General features: G+C 38.4%; 1 protein-coding gene across 3 annotated transcripts in view; it reads right to left on the bottom strand.

Moving 5' to 3' along the window:
* Nucleotides 1-879: 879 nt before the first annotated feature.
* Nucleotides 880-16,133, bottom strand: part of EVC (EvC ciliary complex subunit 1) — a 53,408-nt gene continuing 38,154 nt past the window's right edge. For 2 of the 3 annotated variants that reach the window (NM_001005347.3, XM_046940197.1), the window contains 9 exons: nucleotides 15,047-15,156; nucleotides 13,543-13,753; nucleotides 10,859-11,065; nucleotides 9,652-9,796; nucleotides 6,571-6,679; nucleotides 4,431-4,557; nucleotides 3,725-3,818; nucleotides 2,776-2,887; nucleotides 880-1,780 (listed from right to left, as the gene is read on the bottom strand). In NM_001005347.3, coding sequence (NP_001005347.1) covers nucleotides 1,699-1,780; nucleotides 2,776-2,887; nucleotides 3,725-3,818; nucleotides 4,431-4,557; nucleotides 6,571-6,679; nucleotides 9,652-9,796; nucleotides 10,859-11,065; nucleotides 13,543-13,753; nucleotides 15,047-15,156 — 1,197 coding nt within the window. In that variant the 3' untranslated portion in view covers nucleotides 880-1,698. The remainder of the gene's footprint in view (nucleotides 1,781-2,775; nucleotides 2,888-3,724; nucleotides 3,819-4,430; nucleotides 4,558-6,570; nucleotides 6,680-9,651; nucleotides 9,797-10,858; nucleotides 11,066-13,542; nucleotides 13,754-15,046; nucleotides 15,157-16,133) is intronic. The other variant, XM_015285762.4, reaches the window with a different exon arrangement.

Here is a 16,133-nt window from a genome sequence, read left to right as displayed (position 1 = left end):
CCAAGGCAGTGAATCAGTGGTGTAATGCAAAATGACTGAAGTTAGTAACACTTGGGTGTTTTTTTTTTTTTTGTCATGAAGTAAAGGTGACTTGGTGAGAGAATGGGAGAAAGGGATGTTTGCAGAAAGCTGAGCCCAGAGAAGGGAGGACAGAAAGCAGGCAGAGACACAGCCCTGGCTGGCCAGTCTCACCTGCAGAGGCTGAGAGAGGAGGTGGGGTAGGGACTCTCCTGGGCAAGCAACTGCTGCCCTCCAACAGCAAGGGGAAGAAGCCCCACGGGCTGCCCGGCAGAGGGCACTGCTGCCCTGCTTTTGGGATAAGACAGTGAGAAGGCATGCAAGCCCTGCCCAGTGGAATGAATCACACAGTGCATCTGGGTAGACTGCTGCATTCGGCCTGTGACTGGAGCCTGTGCTACACTGCATGGTTTAAAACGGTATCTTCAGAACATAATCAACTCTGTTATTAAAAGCTTCCTTATTGCTATGTGTATAGAGTGTGCTGAAGAATTACGGTATTCAAACAGAAGGAAACAGGCTGCATCCATTTGAAGATAAATCACATCAAACAGGCAATTAAAATGTCCCCATCGGTAAGGCAGAGAGACCATGGAGAGTGATTGCTGAAACAGCAGAATCTAACGCTTGAAGTCGTGTAGTGTAGAGAAAAAGATTTTGATAACGACTGAAGTGAAAATTAACAATTTAACAATTGTTCATAACGTGCCCAGTGAAGTCATTTGTGTGGCGGCGCTTTTATCCGAGGTAAACTGCTTTGCTGATGTAGTATTTTACATTGGGTGCCAAAGGACAGCCCTTTAGTTAGGAAAATATATGTTAATTTTAAAAAGACAAAAAACTTCTATTTCACAAAAGCTGTAAGACTGCTTAAGTAGGGCAATTTATTACAAGATACAGGTGCTCTGTGCAGCCAGGGAGAAAGAGCTGCTTTGCATGACAAGAAAAATTCCCATATAGAATGTAATGAGAATACCAAAATACACTGAAAACAAAAGAGTTTACTTAAGGAATTTGAATATAAAGTGAAATACAAGAAAATGAAACAGTAGATGAGCTTTGTCTCAGTCTTTCTAAAAAATAATAATCAAAATTCTGAGATAAACAGAGGGAAGTAGATTTACAGAAATATTTGTACAAATTTTATAGCATATCTTACCTTGGAAGCATTAAAATATAACAAGGGAAAGACTAATTTAATCTTTCAATTTACCAATAGAACCTGAAGTCTCTTTATGTAGTCTTTAAATTTCTATCTATTTCTGTTAGTCTAAAGCAGCTATCACAAATACTGAGACCAAATCCAGCACATTTCAGGCTCAAAAGTAAATGGTACATCAACATTAAAACGAAACCTTACTGCGGTGTCCTGACCTCAGCAGTCTAGGGTGGATTGGTTCTGCATTTTCCTCAGGTATATTCCTCATTTGAAACTATCTCCCCTTCATGTTTCCCACACCGTCTGGAAGAGCTTAAAGAATTCTTTGTTTCCCCTTGCCAAGGGTAAGTGAGAATGTTGGGATTGATTCTCAGTCTGTAGCTAAAGAAGATTTCTCGGTTATTATTGATGTTCTTCATTGTTCCTCAGTAAACCAGCTCAGTGAGTATTTATAGCTGCTGAGATCTCCCAGAAGAATGCTTTGGTACTCTGTGTTCAGACAGCTCATATAAATACTTTGACTACCTGTCGCCTCTTTTTTTTAGCATCTTTGTGTTTTTCCTTGGTTCAGTCTCCCCTTCGCGTGGCCTCTCTAACCTCTCTCTGAAAGAAATAAACGAGAGAAATAAAACAAAATTGTAGACCAGGTTTTTCAAAGGCTACCCTCTTAAACGAAATTCATTTTGAGAGCACTTGCTCTATGACTATAACTGCTGCAGTCACTGGTTTCAGCTGCCTCTGTTGAGGCTGCCAAAACAAAGTTGCATAAAGATAAATGTTCCTTTGTTGTGTCCCTGTTCCCTACACGCGTATCCCTTGTTGGCTGTGGGAAAGGAGTGTGTGAAAAGAGTTGATGCCATCGGGGAAAGGAGCCATCTCCTGAAGTCAGTCCCAGGCTGAGGTCACTCAGGGGATAAATACTTTCCCCCAAAGGCCTGTGGCTCCTGAGAACTAACTGTTTGCTTTGCCTGTCAACAGGATTTTCTCTGCTCAATATATCAAGCCCCAGAGACCAGCTGGCTGGTTTGATCTGCCCGTAGTAATCAGCTGGCATCTTTCAGGTTTGTAGCCGTTTCTTCTCCTCTAGTTAGCACCCCAGCATAAGCCAACTGAAACATCTATCAAGAAAATCATTGTTAGAACTGCTACCCTCATCAGCCAAAGACTGGCGCTTGCCTTTGTTGAAGAAATAAAGTGGTAGTTGAAAGCCTAAATACCGCAGACCATATTTTGGTTGCTACAAGTCAACTTAGTTCCATTGGGTTCAATTGTCTGTGTTGATTTATGCTGTCTGTGACTCAGGTTTTTAAAAGCCTAATTGAAGGAAATTTGGAAAGAGTATTTCTCATTTATCTGCTTAAAATCAAAGTTACTGATAAGATCCGTAACAGCACAGACAAGCAAACTCCGATGATTTTCCTAATTTAGAAAAGGATATAGGAAAAACAATGGTCGAGTATATGTGAGAAGTAAGTGTTAAAGAAGATTAGCTAGCATAGGTGTTATATTTTGGGTTTTGATTGGCATACCTGCTTACAAAGTAGATGTTGTACTATTTTGTGTTTTTCACAATGCATTTTTTTTAGCCTCTACTGTACCTGCATAAGCTGGAATTCAGTCTGAGGGGCTCTTGAATATTTTCACAAGAATCATCTCTGTCTTCTGATTCTGGAGGCTTTAAGGTCCCTCTTTTTGACTTTGTTTTCTCTCCTGAATTACCAAAGACATATGGTTTAAAAATCAATCAATCAATCAATCAATCACAGATATTAGAGCTGTTTTTTGATTATTCTCAAGCAAAAAGGAAAACAAAAACAAAACAACTCAAAACCTAAAAGAAAAACAAAACAAAGACAAAAAAAAACAACAAAAAAACCCCACCTCTACAGTAATTTCTAGCATAGTAACACTTTATACATATAAATTCTTATGGCAAAAAAAAAAAACAAACCCAAGTTTACCCAGGGCTAGAATATAGTTTTGACTGTAAATAGTCTCAGAGTGAACTTCAACTTTCAAATTTGCTGCACACTGATGTAAGTTTCTATGAGGTGCAACCATTGAAAGGGTCTCTTGAATAGTGGATTAGTCTAATCTGCTAAAAGTGCACCAGATTCATATAAATATTTCAAGTTTCCTAATTAAGATTTAACTTTTGAGTATGGGTGTGGGAAGGCTGATACTTCTATTCCACCAAGAGAACGAAAGCCGGGCGATAGTGAACACAGTGAACAAAGTGAACAGAGTTCTTTTTGAAGTACATTATAAAGATGTGAAAAATAATTTGAGTTTGTGCAAGGTAAAGCCTTACCTCATGGTACCTTTTGGTTAAAGGGCAGCTTTGGAGTGGGAACAGACACATTTCTTTGTAATTCAGCTACCAGCAAGCTGGATGACCGTGGAAGCTCACTGTACTTTTTTTCTATACTCCAATTACCTCATCTGATGAAAAAAATCTTTCCCCAAAACTCTATTGTAACATATTGCACTGTACTGAACAGAGTAAGTGGAACTGTGTATTTTTTAAGACTCCTGGATTGTACCAACCTGCTGGCTTGCTCCTTTTGGACAGCTGCTCCTTCACAGTGACTGGAACTCGAGTCAGTGTAGCCAACTCAGTAACAAAGTTCCACTCTGCTTCCTGCACATAAGGATAAAGCAGCAGTCAGTTAACACAAAATGGTTTGATTCTGGGTTATGTTATCCTACGTGGTGTGACAAAAAACATTCATGTCATTGCAGAAGCATGGGAAACAATATGGTATGGCTTCCCTTTAACAGCACTTGACACAAACATGCTGAGAGCATTTGATGAAGAGCAGGAGATGTGCTGTGCAGCCTGACTAGTCACATATACATGGCATTTGGGCCTGACCCTCCTTGTCTTGGCTGTGAACTCAAGCACACTGATGTACTAGTAAGAAGGTTGAATAGACTCCATCCGATTAGACAAAGATGTTCAAGTAACCAAAAAATAAGCCTGAACTTGCAATGGATGTGATGCAGAACTGTCAACAAGTTAGATAAAGAATATAATGCATCTCTCATTTTCCAGGTTCTCTTTGTAGGAAATGGTTTCAGGCTGTTAACTGCCTGCCTGTGTTACTGGGTCCTGAGCTTCAACAGTGAATCTCTGCACCGATGTCAATTGGGACAGCGAAAAAACCCTTACAACCTGTCAACCAATGACTGGAACAGCAGATGCTTTGTCACTGACTGATTCAGGTTGGTGAGTCATGTTATCCTGATTTACCTTCAGCTGATTCTCCATCTCACTTTCTAGGTGATGCAATCCCAGCAGCTTCTGTTTCAGAAACTCCAGACGAATTTGTTGGTGCAGTTCAAACTGAGTCAGAACCTTCTTTTGCTGCAGCACCATCCTGGTAGAGGGAAATTTGAAAGTATCTATGTTGTTCAGGATCACAAAATCATAGGGGTTGGCAAAGACCTATGGAGATCATCTAGTCCAAGCCCCTGCTAAAGCAGTTTCCCTCAATTCGAGAGAGGAATACAATGCTGGTGAAGTGCAACCAGAAGATTTTGTAGAAAGGCTCATTAGCAGTATCAGCTCATCCAGTTTCTGCAGTGACAAATAATTTTGCTATAGATTTTTAATTAGTTTTCCTTATTTTAACAACCTGCCTTGGGCCACCACAGTACACAAGCTCCTTTCTCGGAGGCTGGAACTGCAGCAGTTCAGTTTGTCCGTGCCTGGAGTTCAGCTCTAATTTTGAAGTCTTTTTTCAAAACCATTCTATGTTTTCTGCAATGAATCAAGTTAGTTTTGCTATCTGCATGCCAAAGAGACAAGCTGTTAGAGGATCAGGTGTGAGGATAAGGGATTAAGAATTAGCCATTTCATTCAGAGCTCTTTAGTATCAGGTTGACACTGAGCCAGAAACATGATAATTAGAAACCTGGTGTTGGGAGCATTGACAGCTATATTCTTCACTTGTTTTAGTTTGCTGGTAAAATATTAATATTAATATAGTATAATCTGAATGGCTGCAACTTTGGTAAATCTATAAGTCTCCTGCTCTCTTGCCTGGCCTACCTTGAAGCAAAACTGTCAATCACTCATCGCATTCCTTGGGGAAGGAGATAACACAAATTGTTTCTGACATCTCCACACAATGCAGTTTCTGTTGTAACGGTCAATGCTTACAGAAGGTTAGCTTTCCAGATTTGCTCTTTGAACTCACACTCATAACCTTCCAAGGGTAAAAGCAAATAAAAATTTCCACTGAGTAAAAAAGGAATTAGATAATGGAAATTCTGTCAATGATTTAACATCCTGAAAGAATTTGGGATTTGACCCTAAAAGAAATCATACTGGCAACATGAAACTGAGTTTTGACTAGTAGTTATGAGATCAACTTAGATGCAGAATTGTTGCATTTTTAATACCCTATTTCCTAACTGAATGCAGTCCAAGTTAATTGTATTTTATTTTGAACTAGTAGAATAGGTTACGGATGAAAAAACTGAAACAGCTAGAAGGGAATTTACATGTCAGAATAAACGATGAGCTTGATAATGAACATTAGCAGATATTTTCTGAAGCCCTTTCCCCTAGATGAATTTATTTGTATATTAATTCAAACAAGGATGAAAAACAGAAAGCAGCAGAATGTCTAAAAATGAATTAACCATTTTAAAATGTCGAAATTGCACATGCAGTGTTACTTTGGATAATAATGAAGAATAAAGAAATAAATTAATTACAAAATATATATTATGTGCATATCACTTTGAAAGTCCTGCAAACTTATACCTTTATAACATAGATTTTTATGATAATTAATTCTTTGGATTTATGGTGCTTTTTGTCCAGTCTAAATTCCATAAAACCAATAATATATTAAACATGATTTTTATCTAATTAACATCTGAGGCATTCAAGACTAAATTTTGTGCAAACAATCTCAATCATCAAAGGCATTCAATGAAATCCTCTTGCCATGTTGAATATTATTCATCCTTCAAAAATGTTATCTTCATTATGGTATATATTTACCCAACAGCAAATTAATATGTATTTTTTATATTTAAAGCAGAAAAGATGGAATATAATGAATTGGACAACAGCAATTCCCATTCCGCATTTACATTAAATTTATTTTAAATTATGGTGTATGCTTTGGCATTGCTTTTCATTCTGTCTTTTCAAACTGTTTCTATATAGTTCTTCAGTCTGTAATTAATGAGTTCTGTTTAATAAGAAAGTAATTCTTTGAGATCAAAGGGTAGAAAAATTTGGCAACAGATATTTATTTTCCATCACAGACAAAATATAAAACGTAAACCTAAAACATTTATTCAGCTAGACGTTGATATAAATCTGCTAGAGTCAAAACATCTCAACAGCCAGCAGTGCTTCTGCTTGCTCTTACCTTTGGTGGACTGTGGATGATACATTCAGGACGCCTTTGGTCTGTTTTTCTTTCAGTGCTTGTTCATTCTCTTCTTTCTTTCTAAGTCTGTACCTTTCACTTCTTTCTGCTGAAATAGCATTTTTGTAAAATCTTCTGCTCAAAATTACAAACTCTACTCTGAGTTCTGGCAACCAGACAATCTATGTTTTGAATCAGTACAAATTAATCCCTGTTCTAGGTAGTCTTTCCAAAGTCATCGCTCCTTAAAGATCTCAAGCACACACGCTCGCTCTGCCACTGTGATTTGTTGTACCATCAGACATGAGGTTGTGCACTGCTTAGCTGAGATGATAATGTCAGTGAATTCCCATTCTTATCTGCTTCCCCCACTAGGCTAAGTGATTAACACAGAATCGGAAGGAGAAATTTTATGAAAACATTGCCAGATAAAAAAACCCTCAATTACTCTGAGGCCTGAGGATGCCTAACACTGCACTTCCCTTCATTTGAAGGTGAAGTAATTTCAGTACTTCCACTAATGCTCACACTCTGATTAATTTCTTTATTTGCTGAGCGGGGTCTTGAACCTTGCCTTCAAAGTCCTGCCTGGTAGCAATCTGCTGGATAGGACCCCTTTCCTCATACCCACTGTTGTGGACCACTGCATTTTTCTAAAATAAGGAGAGAAATGGATGGGTATACAGAACAAATTAAGGTACTTAACAACCATCTGGGGAGCATCTAACCCTTTCTGAATGCTGGGAGAGGATGGCAGGCATCTCTAAGGCTGACAGTGTATTTGGTGAGGGGAACCACTCTCTCCTTGCGTAGTAATCATGCCGGGAAATCTCCTAACAGAACCAGCCCTTCTAAAAGTAAAGAAACATGTATGTCCTGCCTCCTGGCTGGCTGACGGGGCTTAGCCCAGGGGCAGAGCTTCCAGCTGCTAAGAATTGCAGTGGAAAATTTCAGTGCTTCTAGGGGCAATACAACAGCTGAAAAGAGAAAGGTGTGGGGCCTGCATCACAAATTTGGACTTCGGTTAAAAAAGGACTTATACATACCAGAGCATCAAAAGCTCTTATTAGACCTATTTCTCTCTCTTAATATGTGAAGTACCAACAAAGCAGAAGTAGTTACTTGCTGTTACTTAAAAACTGGGCCACGTTAGACCACGCACATGTATCTTTGCAATATTTTTCACTGTATGAGTTCATTTGAGCTTTCAGTTTCAGCTTAGTTTTTCTCAGGCCACCAAAATCTCAAACATGCCTATGTTTATTACCAACATAAATACTCTCATCTTCCCTCATGCCTGCAGGCTTACATTGCAGGAGAGAATTTTATTTTTCTTCAGTTGAAAAGAAGATGTGCTCCTTCAGTAGCTGCTTACACATGTAATTTTCTTTCTCATAGTTCACAGAATGCCAATTCATTGAAACAATATATCTCCACAAACACTAGGAGAAAAAAATGGTGACCAGAAGGCTCTCTGTGGCTTTAGTGACCAGTATTCCAGGTCTTTCAGACTATGTGGGAGACTAGTTGACAGCCATATGAAAACACCCACGAAACAAGAACAGTTATGTATGTAATGACAGTGGATCATCTCAGCTCACTCACATCAGAGAAGTGCTTAGCAGTGGGCTTCAGTTTTAATTCCTTCTTATCACAGAATAGCTTAGGTTGGAGGGGACTTTAAAGATCATCTAGTTCCAACCTCCCTGCCATGGGTTGGTTGCCAAACACTAGATCAGGCTGCCCAGGGCCCCATCCAACCTTGCCTTGAATGCCTCCAGAGATGGGGCATCCACAATCTCTCTGGGCAACCTGTTCCAGCACCTTCCTACCCTCTGAATAAAAAATTTCTTCCTAACATCTAACCTAAGTCTACCCTCTTTCAGTTTAAAGCCATTTTCTGTTGTCCTGTTGATATCAGACCATGTAATAATTTGGTTCCTCTCCTACTTGTAAGCTCCCTTTAAGTACTGCAAGGCCACAATGAGGTCTCCCCAAAGCCTTCTCTGGGGAGAAGAGCCAAGCTAGACTAGCCCAACTCCCTCAGTTTCTTCATAGGAGGGGTGCAACCAACCCAAATCAAAGGAATTTTAGACTCTGTTTGTAGTCAGCTAAATCAAGGTCAAAGAGGTCTTTAGAGAGACTTAGTGAGAACATGAATAACTGACTGCCTTGCTGGCTGCCAATGTCTAAAACACAGGTCATCAAAAATCCCTGCACAGATATTTTCCTGTTACTTTAGCTTCCAATTTTAAGGCTTCAACATCCATAACAGGCCACTGTAAAACAGATTCAACCTCCTATAACCAGTGAGCATGGCTAGCTATTAACAGGAGCTCAGAAATCCTTCCTACCAAAGTATGTGGATAGGTTTGTTCCTCTTCAGAAATCCTCTTCTTTGGTTAAATACTCAATCCTACTTACAATTGTTAATTTAAGTTTTAGAAAAAGCATTCATTCATCCACTCCATGTGTCTCAAATACTTCAAAGCTTCTGTCATTCTACTAACTTGCTAACTTCATTTAATACCTTTAATTTAATTCATTTAACAGCCTTCATCCAGAGGAGAGGAGAGAGTTTGCAGAAGAAATCAATAATCACAGCTTGCTTTTTTTCCTGTCCTGAAGGAACTGAACAATTAGAAATAATTCCAGGAAGAAGTGTCTGTATATCTGTGGGATCCAGGAGTTCATAAACCTCACTTGCAGTCACACAGACTGTGAAATGGTTGTGTCATGGTTGACAGCAAGAAACAATGCAGTAGCTCATACTCAGGATGGGAATGATTGGCTTTTTGCTGTATCCTCTCATGAATCTTCTCTATTTCAGAGAGAATAGCATTTTATTGAGTCATAAATGGAATGAATATAAGAACCTCCTTCTTAAAATTGAAGGCAATCATCTCAGAGAAACCAGACTGTCTGCCAGGAACTTCAAACACAGATCTCATCCCTTCTTAGAGGAAGGTCTACTTTGCAGGCTCCAGTCATACACCCTTCTCACTCTCTCTATCAGTATTTGTTAAAAAAAACCAAAAAAACAACACAACAATATCTTATAGCTGTCAATATCATACCTACCTTGTAAGGATCTCAGTTGCTGAAGTTTTCTGCCTTCGTAGTCTTCTGTGATTTTTCCAACTTGCTGATAGTAGTTTTCTACCAGTCTATTGATATTATTGCTGGTCCCATATACACTTTCTACAGCAGCTTCTACCAGTTTCTCCTGTATTACATATTACAAAGAACAATTCATTTTCTAAGTAAAAAGCTAGGTGTTTTGATCTGTCTAAAACTGAAGACCTAAATTAATATTGTATACACATACAAGATTGTAGATTTTCTGCTTTAAAAATGTGACAAACTGATATGCTGGAACATGAAAAATTACAGTACAATCTTTCTAATCACAGAATTTCAGGGGTTTGAAGGGACCTCAAGAGACCATTAAGTCCAACCCCCCTTCTAAAGCAAGTTCCCTACAATAGGTTGCACAGGCATGTCCAGAATAGGTCATCCAGACAGGTCTTGAGTATCTCCACAGAACTAGCTAGGCTCCACAACCTCTCTGGGCAAACTGTTCCAGAGCTCTATCACCCTTACCATACAGAAATTCTCCTGCATGTTTGTATGGAACTTCCTTTGTTCAAATTTTAGGCCATTGCTCCTTGTCCTATCACTACACACCACTGAGGAGAGCCTGGCCTCATTCTAATGTGCCTCACCTACACGGGAGAAGGGACTATCCTTCTAACTGTTCAATCTTCACAGCCCTCTTTGCCTGTAAACCCAAATACCAGCAAAGTAATTTTTTGTGTGTGTGTGTGTGTAAATCTAATACGATTATCCTTTATGTGGAAAATTCAAATATTTGCAATGATTTTATTAATCTATGAATTAAGTTTCATTTTATTAATCTATGAATTAAAGTGTTAAGCTGCGTACTATTAATTAACTTTAAAATCTTTGTCAATAGATGGTCACCTCCATTTCTTTCTCATTTTTGTGATTTTCTGTCATCAAGAACTTTCTCAGTGCTTTAATGTTCTGGGGTTTGGTTTAGTAAAAGCTCTTTTGACTGCTATAGTGAGTCACTAGAAAATATTGTACTTTGACATAGGTGTTAAGTCTTTAAATCGTTTGCAAGTTATCTTCAGTTTTAAAGCAGGTTGTAATGTTGTCCTTCTGATACTTTTAGACATAGGATAATGCTTATATGGAGTTGCCCTCCAATTTATCCAAGCAGAACTCAATTTTTTAAGAAAGCTGCTATTGAACACCTTCATACCTTGAACTCCTGTTCATCATCTGAATTCTCTTTTGCAGCTTCCTGTCTGGCATGCTGCAGCAACGTCCGTCCAATCACTTTCTCCATGTGTTGCTGAAGAAACTGAAGAGATTCTTGGATTTCTGTTACTAACTGCTGGTGAAATTCTAAATGAGTTTGCTGTGTTTCTTCCTCAAGTTTCTCTTCCTCTTCCAGAATGTGAGACTCCTGGTAATTAGACAAGATGATAGCAAGCACTGCCATTCAAGTGAACTCACAACTTTAGCCAGCATCACTCTGAAAAAAAATCCTACAGCCACTCAGAAAATCACTGTTTTAATCCTTAATCTAATTTCCAGCATAATTTTATATGCAGTTACTTCATATATTTGTTTTGGCACCAAGGTTATTGCCTCTGTCATCGTAAGTACTATAACAGCAGTACTCTGTCCCATCAGTCATATCCAAGTGATGTATTCCAGTTTTCATATTTGTACTTTTGTATTTCGTCTTACTTCTATGCAAAAACAGTCAAGCTCAAATACCCTGACTGCAAGAAGGGACGTTTGTGGGTACCTTGATAAATAGCACAGGAACAAGGCAAACACACAGTTATGCTTCTCGTACAATTTTGAGAAAAAGTAGGTCTATTTGTGCTAAGTACTTAATAGTGAGACCACTGGCACTCTTGCCATCTATAGTATCCTCGTGACAAATTCTGCAGCTTAGCAGCATATTCTTTCATTTTGAAAAAATCAAGTGGCTTTCAAGTAGGAATCTAGTAGCTTTGCTTGGTGTTTTCTTGTTCTTTTATTAGAAAAAAAGACATCAGAACAAACTCTATGCCAGTTTTAAAACCAGTGACATTCACATTTCTTTTAGGCTGAAGAGTTCTAGTCTCTTAAGATCTTTCAACCATCCTTGCCACTATTTTCTATGCTACTTTTCAAATTCACTTTCACTCTAAGCTCTCTTCAGCACACAAGAGGACACGCTCAGCAGCACAACCTGTTCTTTCTTTCCCCTGTGTATTACAGTCTTCCACAGACTGCCCTCTATTGAGTTGCAGATGTCCCTCTTATATTCTCACTTAAAACTAAATAAAATTAAATTATTCTGAGGAATTTAACAGTCCCTATTTGATTCCCTCTTGTAAATAACAAATGGAAGTAGGAAAAGAACTTGCTCTGCCCACATTTGTGTATGGAAAATAATGATGTGCCTATTAATGCTGGTTATTCTAATGTCTTTATTTAGAGCTCAGACACGTTTTCGACATTTCTAAGGCAGTCATAAAGTCATTAAACAGTTTTTCCCTTTTAAAAAAGACTGAAATGTCATGTTATGAAATAAATAGACTGACATAATACCCTCACATTAATTTAAGCATAAGATTAAATTAAATTTAGTTAACACAGTGTCTAAAAGTCTGTTTGAGTGTCTGCAAACTAACCTCTTCCTTAACTCCTTATATATCAGTTTTAATTTTGGAGGCTGTTCCTAACATTTGTTTTGTCTCTGACTCTTCACAGTTCCACACATAGATTCTACTTCTTAGGCAGCAAGGATATTATACACATATATTCAAGCATTTCCTTGTGAGATTGGTCATAGCTGGCCTTGGAAAGAGGCTGTAATGGATACAGTCCAAAATAGCAGTAGTACCTGGCAACATTTCATTTTTGTTAGGGAACACAGTGATTGCACCAATTCTTGTCCCTGTGGGATCTAAGTGAGTTGGAACAATGGAAAGAACATAAATACAGAAACAAGAGGAATTATGTCATATGCATTTGTATTTTGCTGTATTTTACTTCTTCCAAAGGTTAATGTATTTTGAGATTTTCACGCTTAACAGGGACAGAATTTCCTTAATCCTCTCCCAAGTGGGGAGTTAGGGTTCATGTCAAGCCAATGAGAATTAGAGGCATGCACAATATTCTCTCTGTGCAGACCGCACAGTGATGACATGGAGCACAAAGTATTGGATGGGTTCTACCCAGACCGGCAGCAGCAATGAACTGGGCAGGGGTTCATGCTGATGCCTGCTGGGGAGGGTCTTCTGATGTTGACTTCAGCAATGCAGTGTTGTTCTAGTTAAGTACGTGCTGTGGGTAAGTGAATAACCAACAAGGTCTAGTATTAACCAGAAAGATTAACCCCAAAACACAGTGACAAACATACACGGAAGTGACCTGTGGGAATATAAATTATAATAATCCTTTAAGCTTTCTCCTGTTACCTCGACCTACAGGAATCTGGAAGGATGTCAGGGAAATGGACATTAAGTATCTCATGGACAGAGGATAAAGAAAACAGAATGAAAAATGACAACAGTACACAAAAACTTGCTAGGTCTGTTGAAGAAAATAGATAATTTCTTCTGACATTCAAGAAAGGAATTTTCAAGCACATATTGTGATCTCTAGAAGAGCCAGTAGGAGTTTCTCTTACCATAAAGCAATAACTTATGTAGAGTACATTATACACTTTGCATTAAGTATTAGGGAATTTTAAATGTCTGCCCAAACTAAGAAGGAACACATAAGTACCTTCTATGTCAAGAGGGGTATATTTTTGACAGGATTTTTTCTCTCTGTTTGGAACATGAATGTTTTTATACTTGAGATCTGTGGCTACGTCCAATGCCAGACATCATAGCACTTAAGAACTGCAGACAAAACCCTCCAGGCTACTGTACCTACCACTGCCTTCTGTAGCTGCCACTGATCTTCATCTTGACAGGTTGAGGAGCTCTTCTGCAGCATATGTTGCTCTCTCAGCTCCTGGAGCAAGCTCTTCTTTCTGGACATCCTCATGCGGGTCAAAGCTGCCATTCCAATGCTTCGAAGAGTTAACCTTCTCCATACTGAACACAGCAAGAGACGCTGTTTCTGCAATATGTAGTTGACAGACCTGCAAAAAAGACCATTAGAAGTCACTCAGCTAAGCTGCTTGCTGATTTTGTACACCTCTGGTCAAGAAACTCATTACTCAAAGATGACAGTTACTGTTCATTCCTACAAAGCATGCCTTAGAATGTTTCTCAGATATAGAGAATGGATATTGGCTATGGGTATAACCTCTAATTCTCTCATGTTGAAATTAAATTATAATAAAACAGGAAGAAAAAAGATAAATAATCAATTATAATTACTCTTTTTTCATAGGAGACTTGAAATAAGATGAAAAGAGAATGTAATCAGAACTGCATGAAAGCTATTTCAAGAAGAAGAAGAAGAAAGAAGAAAGGAAGAAGAAAGAAGAAAATGCAGGAGAGCATGCCTTGGATTAGCAAGGAAGCACACTCTGAAGAGATGTTGAAGAAGCTTGTGTTAGCTGGCAGCACAGGCAGGGTTAGAACAAGTGAACACACTTTCAAGAAGATTCTGAACAAAGTGAGTGAAATCTGCTCTGTGTGCATTTGGGACGATACTCTTCAGAGTGGGTTTGTGTCTGTATCCAACTTGTGTACCTGTAAGGCACTGTGAGATGTTCAGATATCGAACTATGAGAAATGTCAAAGTCAGAGAATATGAAAACAGAAGGCTGAATTGAAAAATACAGACAAAATAATGGAGCATGGTGGCAGTAATACTAATATTCCAGATAGCCAAGTGTTTAAACGCACTGATCTATGGTAAAGTGGATACCGTGGTGAATGAAGTCATTTGACATCTTAATCAAAACAAGACATATAACACAGAATTTCTTTTGAGAAGGTGCCTCTTAAAGAGACTTTCAGCTGAACAAAGAAGATAAAACTGTTAGTTTCATTAGTGAGCATAGATAGAGAATGCAAGAGAGGAGTCACTTCCATGGTACTCTAATAGCAGAAAGCAAAGATAGCGCTGAACAGTGCCAGACTGAACATTTTATGTTGAAGGTTATTACTCCAATGTGACATACAGAGAGCAAAGTGAAGCTAGTTCAAGATTAGGAATTACTCACAAACATAGGAATAGATACTCAGAATGCATATCAATTGACTAATCAAAGAAGACTTCAGACTTATGAAGAGTCTATGGTCTTTGTTCTTTAAAAAAATTTTTTACTACTCAAGATTAAAACCTACAGTAACTGTCTCTCTGTTTGAGAATGCTTAGAATCCCTCAGCACTGCTTTCTGCAACATAACATACATGGGTGTTTATCAGTGTTTGTGGCACTGCAGATTTACCGCACTGCTTACTGATAAAATCATACTTACTCATCGCTGAGGCAGCCCAGTCTGCTCATGACGCTTTGCATTATCTTTTCTTGTTTCTCAGACAGGTGCTTTTGCATCACAGAAGAGAGAGCATATTCATTTATCCATAGCTAAAAGCAGGGGAAAAAATCAGACTTAAGATACTCTCATTTCCATCACTTTGATCACCATATGATAAATCAGGGGTTTATTTTTATATTTGTTAAAAATAGTAATCCCCATTCCGTCTCCTACAGATTTTCCCATTTCAGCAATAGAGGAACCATGAAAAAAAGAACAATGTGGCACAACATTTTGCATCAGCTCTTATCAGCAAGTTGCAGTGGGCCTTCTGTTTGACTTTTTGTTTCTCTAGTACGGATTTAGTGTTTACTTTAACCTCACAAAATAAAGATAATCATCCTCCACCACACTTCTGTGTATATTACGCAGTGAAAATAGAAATGGAGATTTTGTGATTAGGTTTTTCAACTCTAAGTTTACAGTTCCTTGAAGGCAGTATTTTATCAAAGAATCTTGAAATGTTTTGATGGACTTTTGATTGGACTAAACTTTTGGAGATACAGACTTAGATTTTGTTTACTGTATTGCCAGAATTTAATGAATAATAGACTGTAAGATGAAATGACTGTAAGGTCCAAACTCCATTACTGTGAGATGAAGAGTATATTTCAGGCTATGCTGGCAGCTGAGTGTAACCAGGTAACATGCAGACCTATGCAGAGCCCTAAATTGAATATAATACTCAAGTCTCTGACAGCTTCCCTTCATGTCCTAGCCTCACTCAGAACACAAGGGAGTAAATTTTATATTATTGTAGACAGCAAGATTTCACCAGATCAATCTGTGTAGCAGAAAAACAGGTGTGTAATTGCAGCTCCTCTTAGTGCAAGGAATTAGGAGTGGTCCTGGGCCTTTATATTGGATTAGATAGTCTTTTCCTTGGGAAGCAGCAATCTGTGTAGGAGAGGCTTTATCTGTGAACACAGAATTAACTCCCCAAGGAAGTGCAGAACATCAGAAACCACACAATCTCTCGCATTATAAGAAAAATGTATTTCCTTCCTGAACAGTGCATTCTATGCAC

This window comes from Gallus gallus, chromosome 4, assembly GCF_016699485.2.
Source record: "Gallus gallus isolate bGalGal1 chromosome 4, bGalGal1.mat.broiler.GRCg7b, whole genome shotgun sequence".
NCBI classification, from domain to species: domain Eukaryota; kingdom Metazoa; phylum Chordata; class Aves; order Galliformes; family Phasianidae; genus Gallus; species Gallus gallus.
The sequence above is the reverse complement of the archived record's forward strand: the minus strand, read 5'-3'. Positions and strand labels throughout refer to the sequence as shown.